The sequence below is a fragment of the Mytilus galloprovincialis genome, chromosome 8 (assembly GCF_965363235.1).
Source record: "Mytilus galloprovincialis chromosome 8, xbMytGall1.hap1.1, whole genome shotgun sequence".
NCBI lineage: Eukaryota > Metazoa > Mollusca > Bivalvia > Mytilida > Mytilidae > Mytilus > Mytilus galloprovincialis.
The window spans coordinates 95,866,122-95,878,171 of record NC_134845.1 but is presented as its reverse complement, the minus strand read 5'-3'; the positions used below and the strand labels follow the sequence as shown (position 1 = coordinate 95,878,171).

Genomic DNA, 12,050 nt, shown 5'->3' with positions numbered 1-12,050 from the left:
TTATTTATTTTCAGGTTTGTAAACCACTAGTATAGGAAAACAAGTACAAGCTACTTAATACCTGTGTATTTTTACGAACTATCCATACTCATATTTATAATAAAATGTGTGCTGGTCTCTACAAGTGGCGTCTCCCATGTTAGAGTTTGTGGTTATTTGATAAATATTTTATGTTCGTTTGAGTTTACGAATTATAATTTAACAGTAAAAACATAAGCGTAGAATACATATTCCCGAATATATCATATCACTTAAAATAGGTAAAGGTCAGAGTCTGACGATACATATCTAATTAAGAATGAGAAGTGGAAATGACTTTTATTTAAAATACTCAAGGATATTATATTTGGACCTATGACTGATAAAGGGTCTAAAATAAAATATACCATGTTGTAATCCATATATACTTTACGCGCGTTTTAATAATATCATTTAGGAAAATTGAATCAATGTGTATGGCATTGACAATAAAGGTTATACATTGATAGACATAGATCTGTTTCAATAATTGTTTATAACATCGTTAACATAAAATGAAATTTTATTAAAAGGGAAAAACTTGCTTTGTGCTTTACATATGTATGTTTTTCAAATTTGCATATCTGATTTCATAATGATAAATGCACTTGTACTTAGTCTTTTGTACTCTTCCGAAAGAGAACTTCATAACATCACACTTACCCGCATTCTTTGCATCTGTATCTGTATTGTTGAGCTGTTCTTTTAACTCTATAAAAAATATCATCTTTAGATAATCTCAAGGGAGATGTCTAACTTTCATAGAATTTGATCTTATATAAATATTTGAACGTAGGTTATTAGTTGAATACTGACCTTTAATTTTACCCAGACATTTGCATCTCATATCAAAAAGTAAAATCACAAAAATACTGAAATCAGAGGAAACTTTAATCCATATAATCACATAGCAAAATCAAATGACAAAACACATCCAAAACGACTGGACAAGAACTATCATATTCCTGACTTGGTATATGCATTTTCAAATGTAGAAAACGGTGGTTTGAACCTGGTTTTATAGCGCTGAACCTCTCACTTGTATCAAAATTATGCGCCCTAATTAGTCAATCTTTCAAAAGTGTCATTTTATGTCTTTGATCTCTTTTCTGAACAAATTTTTATCATGAATACTTTAAGGTATGATATTTTGGAAGCTTAACTAAACGAATTACATATATTTACATAGTTTATATATGTCGTGCAACCCTTTAGTCTTATCTATCAAAAGTAAACAATATGTATCTTCTAAAACCAACGTAGCTAACATTAGTCGATTACGTGCAAAAGGAGACACAATTTAAAGCAATTTATGGTACTACTAATCACTGATTAGTTTTTAGGGTTTGCTATATAATAATAACATGTCTACAAGAGAAAGAACCATTATTCAACATATAACAACTTAGTATTACCTTCGTCGTATTTGGCACAACTTTTTTGAATTTCGGGTCCTTAATGCTTTTGAACTTTGTACTTGTTTGGCTTTATAACTATGTTGATCTGAGCGTCGCTGATGAATCTTATGTAGACGAAACGCGCGTCTGGCGTATTGAATTATAATCATGGTATTTTTGATAACCAATTAGTATACGTGCGTATTGTTAATATCATACACATCGGTTCCTTAATAGTTATCCCACGGTGACGCGGTGTGTCAGTGTAAGATCACCCCGATGGCCGGAGGCCAGAGGGTGATTTAACACTGACACACCAAGTCTGAATGGTATAACTATTTTACATCCCAGCTGTTTTAGATTAGACGAAAAACCATTTACAATAAACAAATCTAGTTTAGAACGCCACACAACCATTATAATATACTTTATACATTACTATATGATTTATATCCTTTTTGACCCCCGAACACGATGAGTAGATATCAAACAATGTCAACTCGCCCCACTGGCCAATCGGCCAAACCTATATCGCCATATTATGAAAAAAAATCGCCCCACTCTTGTTAACCGACTCGCCCCACTTTTGAAAAAAGAGTAAAATCAAACTGAACAATCACTGACAACTCACTTATTAACGAAAAGGGTTTAAACCCCACTGAATAAAGGTCTGCTAACTCGGCTCACTTAAAAAATGTCTTGCTTCCTTTAAGTATTTTAAATTACTGACAGTTTGTATCCAGTCGTCCTGGTGTAGTGGTTATGTCGTGGCTTGATATGCTAAAGGTCTTGAGTTCGAATTCCAGCATATACACTGGATTTTTTCTACTTGAATTTTAAAAGATAGTCTTTTCCGTATAATTCAATTGTATATTTAATTATCTGTTTTATAGTGGATTTGACATTTCCGCCAAAATGTTACAGAACAAAGAAAAGCATGCATAACATTGAAACTTTAACTGGGGTAATCTGGTAGGGGCGATCCGGCTCAGATCACCCTTGTTAGAACAAAGGAGCTGGGATGTAAGTTGAAATCAAAACCAATTGAACAAAGGATAAGTATAGAGTTCACCAACAGTACAACGCAATGTTAAATGTAAATATAACTTTCAATGACAAACCTAAGTATTTTGATCATTTGTATTAGTGTAGCAAAAGTCAAATCCACAGAAGAGATGAACACAAAAAACAGGAATAATAGAAACAACTTTGTTAAATGTCTATTATAAATACAAACCTGACGTTCTCCTTAGGTTTAGGGTTTTCTTCTTTTCTCACAGTTTCTCTGCGTAAAAATAATGATCTTATTAACAATTTCATTCACATCTTATATGTGCGTTAAAATTGTAAACTATTATAAAAATCAAATAAAACAAATCGAATTAGCTATGTTAAGATAATTCAAAAATATCGCAAATTAGTTTTCAAATTGCATTTAAAGTACTGTTTATTTTTTTGTTTTTTTTTATCCTATTTCACTTATTCAGGATTATAATAAACACAGTCATTTGAAATAGCTGTTTTCCTTGTGAATGCCCTGCCGGAATGTTTCCCTTGTGATTGATTTGATAAGATTTTGATAATAATTGTTAAATAAAGTTTGAACTACCACTTTTTTAATTGAAAACTGCAGGTTCAAGTGTGTCTATTATTAGTTTGTACTAACACCTCGTATATATGTCTATTATTAGTTTGTACTTACACTTCATATATATGTCTAATATAAGTTTGTTCTAACACTTCATATATATGGCTATTATTAGTTTGTACTAACATTTCATATATATGTCTATTAATACTTTGTACTAACACTTCATATATATGTCTATTATTAGTTTGTACCAACACTTCATATATGTCTATTATCAGTTTGTACTAACACTTCATATATATGTATATTATTAGTTTGTACTAACACTTCATATATATGTCTATTATTAGTTTGTACTAACACCTCATATATATGTCTATTATTAGTTTGTACTAACACTTCATATATATGTCTTTTATTAAAATTGAGAATTGAAATGGGGAATGTGTCAAAGAGACAACAACCCGACCAAATAAAAAACAAAAAACAACAGCAGAGGGTCACCAACAGGTCTTCACTGTAGCGAGAAATTCCCGCACTCGGAGGCGTCCTTCAGCTGGCCCCTTTTATTAGTTTGTACCAACACTTCATATATATGTCTATTATTAGTTTGTACTAACACTTCATATATATATCTTTTATTAGTTTGTACTAACATTTCATATATATGTCTATTATTAGTATGTACTAGCACTTCATATATATGTCTTTTATTAGTTTGTACTAATATTTCATATATATGTCTATTGTTAGTTTGTACTAACACTTCATATATATGTCTATTATTAGTGTGTACTAACACTTCATATATATGTCTATTATTAGTGTGTACTAACACTTCATACATATGTCTATTATTAGTGTGTACTAACACCTCATATATATGTCTATTATTAGTTTGTTCTAACACTTCATATATATGTCTTTTATTAAAATTGAGAATGGAAATGGGGAATGTGTCAAAGAGACAACAACCCGACCAAATAAAAAACAAAAAACAACAGCAGAGGGTCACCAACAGGTCTTCACTGTAGCGAGAAATTCCCGCACCCGGAGGCGTCCTTCAGCTGGCCCCTTTTATTAGTTTGTACCAACACTTCATATATATGTCTATTATTAGTTTGTACTAGCACTTCATATATATGTCTATTATTAGTTTGTACTAACACTACATATATATGTCTATTAATAGTTTGTCCTAACACTTCATATATATATCTTTTATTAGTTTGAACTAACATTTCATATATATGTCTATTATTAGTATGTACTAGCACTTCATATATATATGTCTATTATTAGTTTGTACTAACATTTCATATATATGTCTATTATTAGTGTGTACTAACACTTCATATATATGTCTTTTATTAGTGTGTACTAACACTTCATATATATGTCTTTTATTAGTGTGTACTAACACTTCATACATATGTCTATTATTAGTGTGTACTAACACTTCATATATATGTCTATTATTAGTGTGTACTAACACTTCATACATATGTCTATTATTAGTGTGTACTAACACTTCATATATATGTCTATTATTAGTGTGTACTAACACTTCATCTGTATGTCTATTATTAGTTTGTACTAACACTTCGTATATATGTCTATTATTAGTGTGTACTAACACTTCATATATATGTGTATTATTAGTTTGTACTAACACTTCATTTATATGTCCATTATTAGTTTGTACTAACACTTCATATATATGTCTATTATTAAAGACCGTTTAGTTTTTCTTTGGTTGCTGACTTCTTGGCGTGAATCCCAGTCTTTTAATAAAACTTCAACTAGAAAGGCCAATGATTCAATGAAACTTAAACACCTAATACAGTCTATACCTTGTATACGGAATGAAATTATGTATAGGTCTTAGTCATAATAATTAAAAAAAATCAGTTTTGAGATGTTTATATTACGGTACAACAGGATTCAGAAGGAGCCCAAAACAACCTTTTATAAATTGGAGTTACAGTTTCCTATGAATTCATTTAACAGAAAAGCTATTTTTCCCAAATTCGCTATATCATTAGTTTATAAAAGGTCCTTTATGGTTTTGAAATCTCTTTAGAGTACAGGTATGTAATAACTTTTAATCAAATTATAACTTCTTGTTTGGACTTTAACTTAATTTGCTGGTCAATTGTGAGTTATTGTAATGACAATATTAACAAAAACCAAAATGAATTCAACGTATTAGACATTTTGTCTTTAAAATAAAAAAGAATCATTATTATATAGTATAACGACGTCTTCTTTGTTTTAGTAGCTATCCTTGATCCTACTAGAAATTTACTACAAATTCAGAAGCATTCTTTTGCACATTTGGATATTTAATTTCTCTTAGTAGATATTGAAATTTAAATGTGTACTAGGAGGATTTTGAATCCTACTGCATTCCAATTTAAACTGTAAACATATATTTAGGATTCTATAAAGTCAACACATAAATTTGCTTGTTTTATAACCCATGAAATTCTGGTTATTTTAATCAATGATCCGAGAACACTGACAATTTTGAATAACAGTGTATATTGACATTGCATTATCGCATATTCTATAAAATCTGGAGAACTTTGATTATCTGAGATACGAATACATAATATAATTGAAACAAGAAGCGGAAATGCCATAATTGTTCAACCCTTTGCAGTCGAAAAGAGACTGCTTATATACCAAAGTTCAAATGAAAAAAGAGGAAAAGACAATAAGAGTTTTCAAAGCAATTTCATAGAATCAATAACTAAGAACAAACTTACCCAAATGTTAGTTCCCCAAACAGTTTGTCTATTTCTCCCTCTGCTACTGTCTTTTTGGCATATTTAACTGATGGCATAATAGGAATCTGTATTTCTTCTATTTGATCGATTTGTGACTTTATTTGTTTAAGTTTCTGTAACAATTTTGTAGTATCGTTTATACCCTCGGTGTCTTGGTAAAACTTCTGCTGCTCCTTTGCCTTATCCAAAGCTGTTTTTAACTCATTGCCAACATACTGTAAGGTTTGGACATTTCTTGCGTCTTTCTCCTTCAGCGTGTTGATAAGACCTGCGACTTTCTTATCAATCAATTCTTTCAAGTGTCTGCCTTCGTCTCTTATATCTTTGATGACTTTCTTTATATCAGCTTGATATGTATGGGTACCTTGGTCAATATCTGTTATTTTTGACTGCAGGTTTCTCATTTTCGTGTCAATCACTGTTTTGACCTCAGCTTTGATTCCTTCAGTTGATTCCTTGATTTCAGCAAAATCATGAGATTTGTGTTTTTTAATAGCACATATCTTACAGACTGGCGTACTACATTCCATGCAATAATATATAAAGTTTTCATCATGTTCTTTACAATATAGTTTAACTTCCGGGTTTATATTTGGGCCACTTACAAATGTGTGATTCTTGGTCATCTTCGTCCGTAAATGAGATATTTTACAACCGTCACAAAACAACTGTTCACATTGTTCACAGTAGTTATGTCCAGGTCCAGAAACACATATCTCACAAGTTTTAGAAGCAGCTTGTGCCATTTTGATTTGTTTTGTTTGCAAGTTGTTATGACAAGGTTATTTAAATCCGGGTCATATACGGAGATAGAATGTCGTTTTTCCGGCACATCAAAGAATTTTCGTTTAATAAAAGGTAAAAGTCTGAATATTTTTTATCTTTAATCATTATTGACATTATTGTTTTTAAAGGATTAACCACCATTTGTTAGGAGGATAAATGTAATCAGTTGATACTGTTGTAAATTATCACTTCAATCCCATAATTTAATATACAAGTAACAATTAGTGGTTATCCTATATTTAATATGTTTTAATAGTAACATGGCAATTGATATATTTGGAATTGGGCTACATTAAAAATAAGACACTGGTTTTAAATTTTGACTAAAAAAGATAAAATTTTGTTGCTTCGTTTACTCTTCATTTATTTTAATTCAAAGTAATTTTTGAATATCGTGTAATTTACAGTGTGACATAAAGGAATTGAAAAAGCATCGAAGTTTTGTCGAGCCCCAATGGTACACTTGGCCAACATTTTCTCATATGTATATATATTTGGGCACCAAAGCTTTTCGCTTATGACGTTCTTATTCCATTTAAAAAAAAAGACTAAAAAGTATTCTTTTTATAGGAAATTTTACCGACTTCAATTGTTTCTTTGTAACCATGTACACATGAAATAGGTAAAACATTTCGTGTGATAAAATAGTCAGATATAAATAGTCGATTAACAGTTGATTTACCTTTAAGGTCAACAACATTGAATATGTTGATTTATTTAACTACTCCATTATGTGTATTTGTTAAAGGGATAATACAGTAAATAAAATAACGACGAATACATTTCTATAGCATATCAGGCGATACACTAGTCAGATATAAATAAATGAATGTAACAGGTATAATCGATGTTTTACATGTTACGACATTACACATGGCTATGTATTCAACTATCCCTATATTTGTTACTGTTAAATGCTAAATATGGTGATAATAGTTAACACATTTTCATATTTAATATAAATCGATTAGGAAGAGACAAACAAAAGTAAACACAAAAAGTAATTGAATTGCATAAGCTCTTGATATCAAAAAAATATAATATAGTTGCATAGTAAATTGACAAATGACGCGGACATAATGACTTTCCTTAGAAGATTGAAATGGACCATTATAGCAATAAGTTGTTGTAATATATGTTGTGAGTTATGTCATATATCAGGATATATGATTATATGCATTTGTTACTTTTTTATACTTTTATTTTGCATTAATGATGTCGACAAGTTCACGGTAGGTAAAGTGTCCGGCTGGGATCGTGTTTTTTCGAGTGATTCGGTTCATTTTGTTTAGTGTAGTTCTGGCATTTTCGAGAGATAATACATGTGATAAGTTTAATTAACTGCTATTTTGTAATGATTGTAGTTTTTTTACATTACTACCCATCTTATATTGAATACTATCCATGTTTTGTTCAACAAAGTAGCACAATTTCCTTGAATTTAATCACAGAAATCAGATTTTGGTATTGCCCGGGTATTTTTTTTAGAGTAGCTGTGAAATCGTCCTGGTTTTTAAACAAATGGTCCGTTTTTTTTTCTCAAAAATTTGAATAAGAAAACAGGTATCATAGACTTCAAAAAATTACTTTTTTAGTTTATAATTGTAATTAAGTGAAACACAATATCATACATTCCCAATAAATCATCAAAAACATATTACTACATTAATCAAAATGAAGCTTTTTTTCAATTTAATGCAATAGTTTCTGTTCGAAGGGCGTTCTACAACTACTTCCCAGTGTTCATTTAGAAATGACTTTATCTTTTAGTAAACGATGTTCAGGAAAATAGTTCAGTGAACCCATATTCATTTTACCTTCATTTCCTGTTACTTTTTATTTTACAATTAATACTATTTACTATGGTGAAACCTGGCGATTAACTAAAAAGGAGTAAAAAGCATAACAGAAAGCAGTAAAAAATCAGAAAAATGCTACGATAAAAAAGATATTCTACTAAAGGGGGCATGTCCCGCCCCAAGAAAAAAAATCCATTAATGATAATATTTAAAAAAAACACACACGTAATCCACCCAATTGTTACTGCCATTGAAAATAAAGTTTGAATAAAATTTCATATATAATCAACAATGAAAGGATTAGTGCATTAGCCTAAATATGATCCTTTCGAAATCATAGAAAAAACAAAATGTGTATATTATATGCTTTCACCAGCTAGATTTCCCAGTGCTTTACTAGTAGCATTTACACATTTTTAGTTTCCATTTCTTAAACAATAAAATAAATAATACAAGACAAATAGTGATGAAATATTTCGAATGTATACTCTTTTGAAAACAAACATATATCTCACCTTACACTATATAATTAGGAATGTACGTCTCAATCCAAATTGTCTATGCTTACATTTTATTGTTGACATCACGAATAAGTTCTGTACATGCAATTTATAGGATGTGAGAAAAAGAAAATATACAATTATACGCATTCGAAATAGCCCGGACTGCTCTCGCAAAAGCCCGGACATGAAGAAATGAATTATGTCTCAAAATGTCGTTTTCGATGCAATAACAATATTTTTTGTAAATTGTCTGTATATCTAAGGATATATAGATTCCATGTATGCAATTCTGTCCACATTTACATTGGTATGTGTATGAAAATGGCTTTATTCTGTATTTTGGAATAAAAGCATTGTAAGGCTAAATCTAATTTAATTAACTAAAAACAATGTCAGAATGATGATATCTTTTTATCTCAAATACTAACATATCTTGTATAACCTTGTTTATCATATACTTAGTTTTAATTACATATGATTTTTACTGTATGATAATAGCATTACTGAATTAATATAAATTCCATATTTTTCGAATTGGTGCTTAGCGGGCTGATATGAAAAGTTTATCACATGCTTTGATTGTTATCGCATGCCTTTCCGTAACGTTATCACATGGCATTCCGGTGATACTCGGCAAATTCCGGACAATACACCTCAATGCTACGTTTTCAGCGAAAAACATTGCAAAATAGTGTACAAAACAATTATTTAGATGCTGAAAAGTATATTGTGTAAAATAATAACAAAACAAAAATAAAATAAAAAAACAAACAAGTAATTAAATAAAGGGATTCTTTATTAGTTTCAAACATAATTTAAAAAGTTACTTTCAAAAAGGTTGACTTTTCCAAACAGTATTCATTATGTATATTGTTGGTTTTTTTTTGGTTTGTCGAGTCGTCCATATTAAAAATGTTTTCTGCTCTGTTGAGGCATATGGTAGAAAGATTTGATACCGAATGTACTAAATCAAGGTCCGACGTCCATGAACTTATCAGTGTTTAAACTTTTATTTGGGAACCACGTAAAAGGATCAATATATTAATCTGTTCTTTTTCTCCATTGTTGAAGCATATGATAAAAAGATCATAACATGTCATTTTTTATATCGCATGTAGTATCAGCCCTCGGTCAATATCAGCCCTCGAGCCATGCGGATTCATCATACTAAACCTCATAATTAAGATAAATGAATTGGACATTGTTCTTCAATTCAAATAATGCGACAACACTTTTAACTTCCTTGCAATTTCCCTATTCCCTGAAAACGTGCTGTCTGATTCTAGAGGGAAACTATGTCAGTGTTTATAACCAGAATAGCGTTTGTTTTCATGTTTAATGTTGAATATTATCCCTCTGTTACACCATCTTGTCAAACTTTAGACTTAAGAGTGAAATCATTATGTAGGTTTGTTCGTTCTCTCTTCGTTCGTCTATCGCTTTTTGTGATTAAACAATCTTGTCGCGTCAATACAAATGGAAAATCCTTAAAAGTACAAAGAATCTAAATAAAAAACGCCAGTATGTTTTTGTCTTCATGAACCTCTTCAATGACACACAAATCTCAACTTGGTAGCCAATTGAATCACAAAGATTGATCAAAACTTTCCAAGCTTTGCCACAAAAAAAAAAAAAAAAAAAAAAAAAAAAAAAATAGAAGTCAGAGACACAAAGTATACAACAAGGTTATTCTATTATAGAAGCACATGCATTTCAGTGAAGATCAAATCGCATTGATCCATTTTGGATGGATCAGAGCAATGTAATTGACATCAATTTGGGGTAATTCATGACTTTAGAAAGTAACATGTTCGTGTGGGTATACAGGGTACAACATGTAAGCGTTAAAGTGCATGCATTAAGTGGTTGATAAAATAACTATTAACTACTTCTTATTTGATAACATGTACTTTGTTTTACTAGTAAATGCGTTACGAACATTTGTAGTAATATGGTAAAAATTAAGAAATCTGAATTTTAAAAACACTGATACAGCTTCTACTTGCTTTCAATACTCGTACACGTACAATTGACGCGGTTTCGTCTGAAATGGCAGATATTCCTTTATGAACAGACAAAACAAATACCTGGAATACGACACATCAAAATGTTCGTACTTATGAATAGCCTTAGTCTTTTTACGCTGTCAATTTTAATAAGAGATGTTTATTTATTAGTAATTGAAAATCTAATTTACCAGAAGATACGGAAATTTCTATATTGCAAGATACAGAATTTATAGAAAAGTTCGTAATCAAAGAGGTTAAAATGATATACGGCCCTGACTAAATCTTTTTCGTCTTTTCCATGCAACATTTTGAACATTTTCATTCAACTTGAATCAATAAGTTAACTCATTTATATAACAATTAGTCTCAACCTTAAATTTCTTATACTTATACCAAACCATTTGCAACTAAAATTTTCAATTAAAAATACATGCTACAGGATCATGACTTAGATCACGTTAGTACTCGTGACTACAAAACATCAATAACATTTTTCAACGAATTGATTATCCGAATTCCCTGAAAACGTGCTATCTGATTCTAGAGGGAAACTATGTCAATGTTTATAAATAGACGTTTCTTTTCATGTTTAATGTTGAATATCATCCCTCTGTTACACCATCTTGTCAAACTTTAGACTTAAGAGTGAAATCATTATGTAGGTTTGTTCGTTCTCTCTTCGATCGTCTATCGATTTTTGTGACTAAACAATCTTGTCGCGTCAATACAACTGGAAAATCCTTAAAAGTACAAAGAATCTAAAGCAAAAACGCCAGTGTGTTTTTTTGTCTTCATGATCCTCTTCAATGACACTCAAACTCAACTTGGTAGCCAATTGAATCACAAAGATTGATCAAAACTTTCCAAGCTTTGCCACAAAAATTGAAAAAAAATAGAAGTCGGAGACACAAGGTATACAACAAGTACCACTTCATGAGCCTTATATTATAGAAGCACATGCATTTCAGTGAGGATCAAATCGCATTGATCCATTTTGGATGGATCAGAGCAATGTAATTGACATCAATTTGGGGTAATTCATGAATTTTAAAAACACTGATACAGCTTCTACTTGCTTTTAATACTCGTACACGTACCATTGACGCGGTTTCGTCTGAAATGGCAGATATACCTTTATGAACAGACAAAACAAAT

General features: G+C 30.4%; 1 protein-coding gene across 1 annotated transcript; it reads right to left on the bottom strand.

Annotated features, from left to right (window-relative positions):
• Positions 1 to 608: 608 nt before the first annotated feature.
• Positions 609 to 6,566, bottom strand: LOC143043855 (transcription intermediary factor 1-beta-like). Its single transcript, XM_076216039.1, has 3 exons — positions 5,778 to 6,566; positions 2,653 to 2,700; positions 609 to 729 (listed from the first exon to the last, which is right to left on the bottom strand). Exons 1-3 carry the CDS (start codon positions 6,542 to 6,544, stop codon positions 678 to 680), a joined length of 867 nt encoding a protein of 288 aa, XP_076072154.1. The 5' UTR covers positions 6,545 to 6,566; the 3' UTR covers positions 609 to 677.
• Positions 6,567 to 12,050: the final 5,484 nt, after the last annotated feature.

Bases quoted from the DNA above. Each gene is read 5' to 3' on its own strand.
- LOC143043855 (XM_076216039.1), bottom strand. From the start codon at position 6,544: ATGGCACAAGCTGCTTCTAAAACTTGTGAGATATGTGTTTCTGGACCT. The intron at 2,701-5,777 runs GTAAGTTTGTTC...ATTTTTACGCAG, and splicing joins TTTGGGGAACTAACATTTGG to AGAAACTGTGAGAAAAGAAG. The intron at 730-2,652 runs GTTTGTATTTAT...TATTTTTTATAG, and splicing joins AAACCTAAGGAGAACGTCAG to AGTTAAAAGAACAGCTCAAC.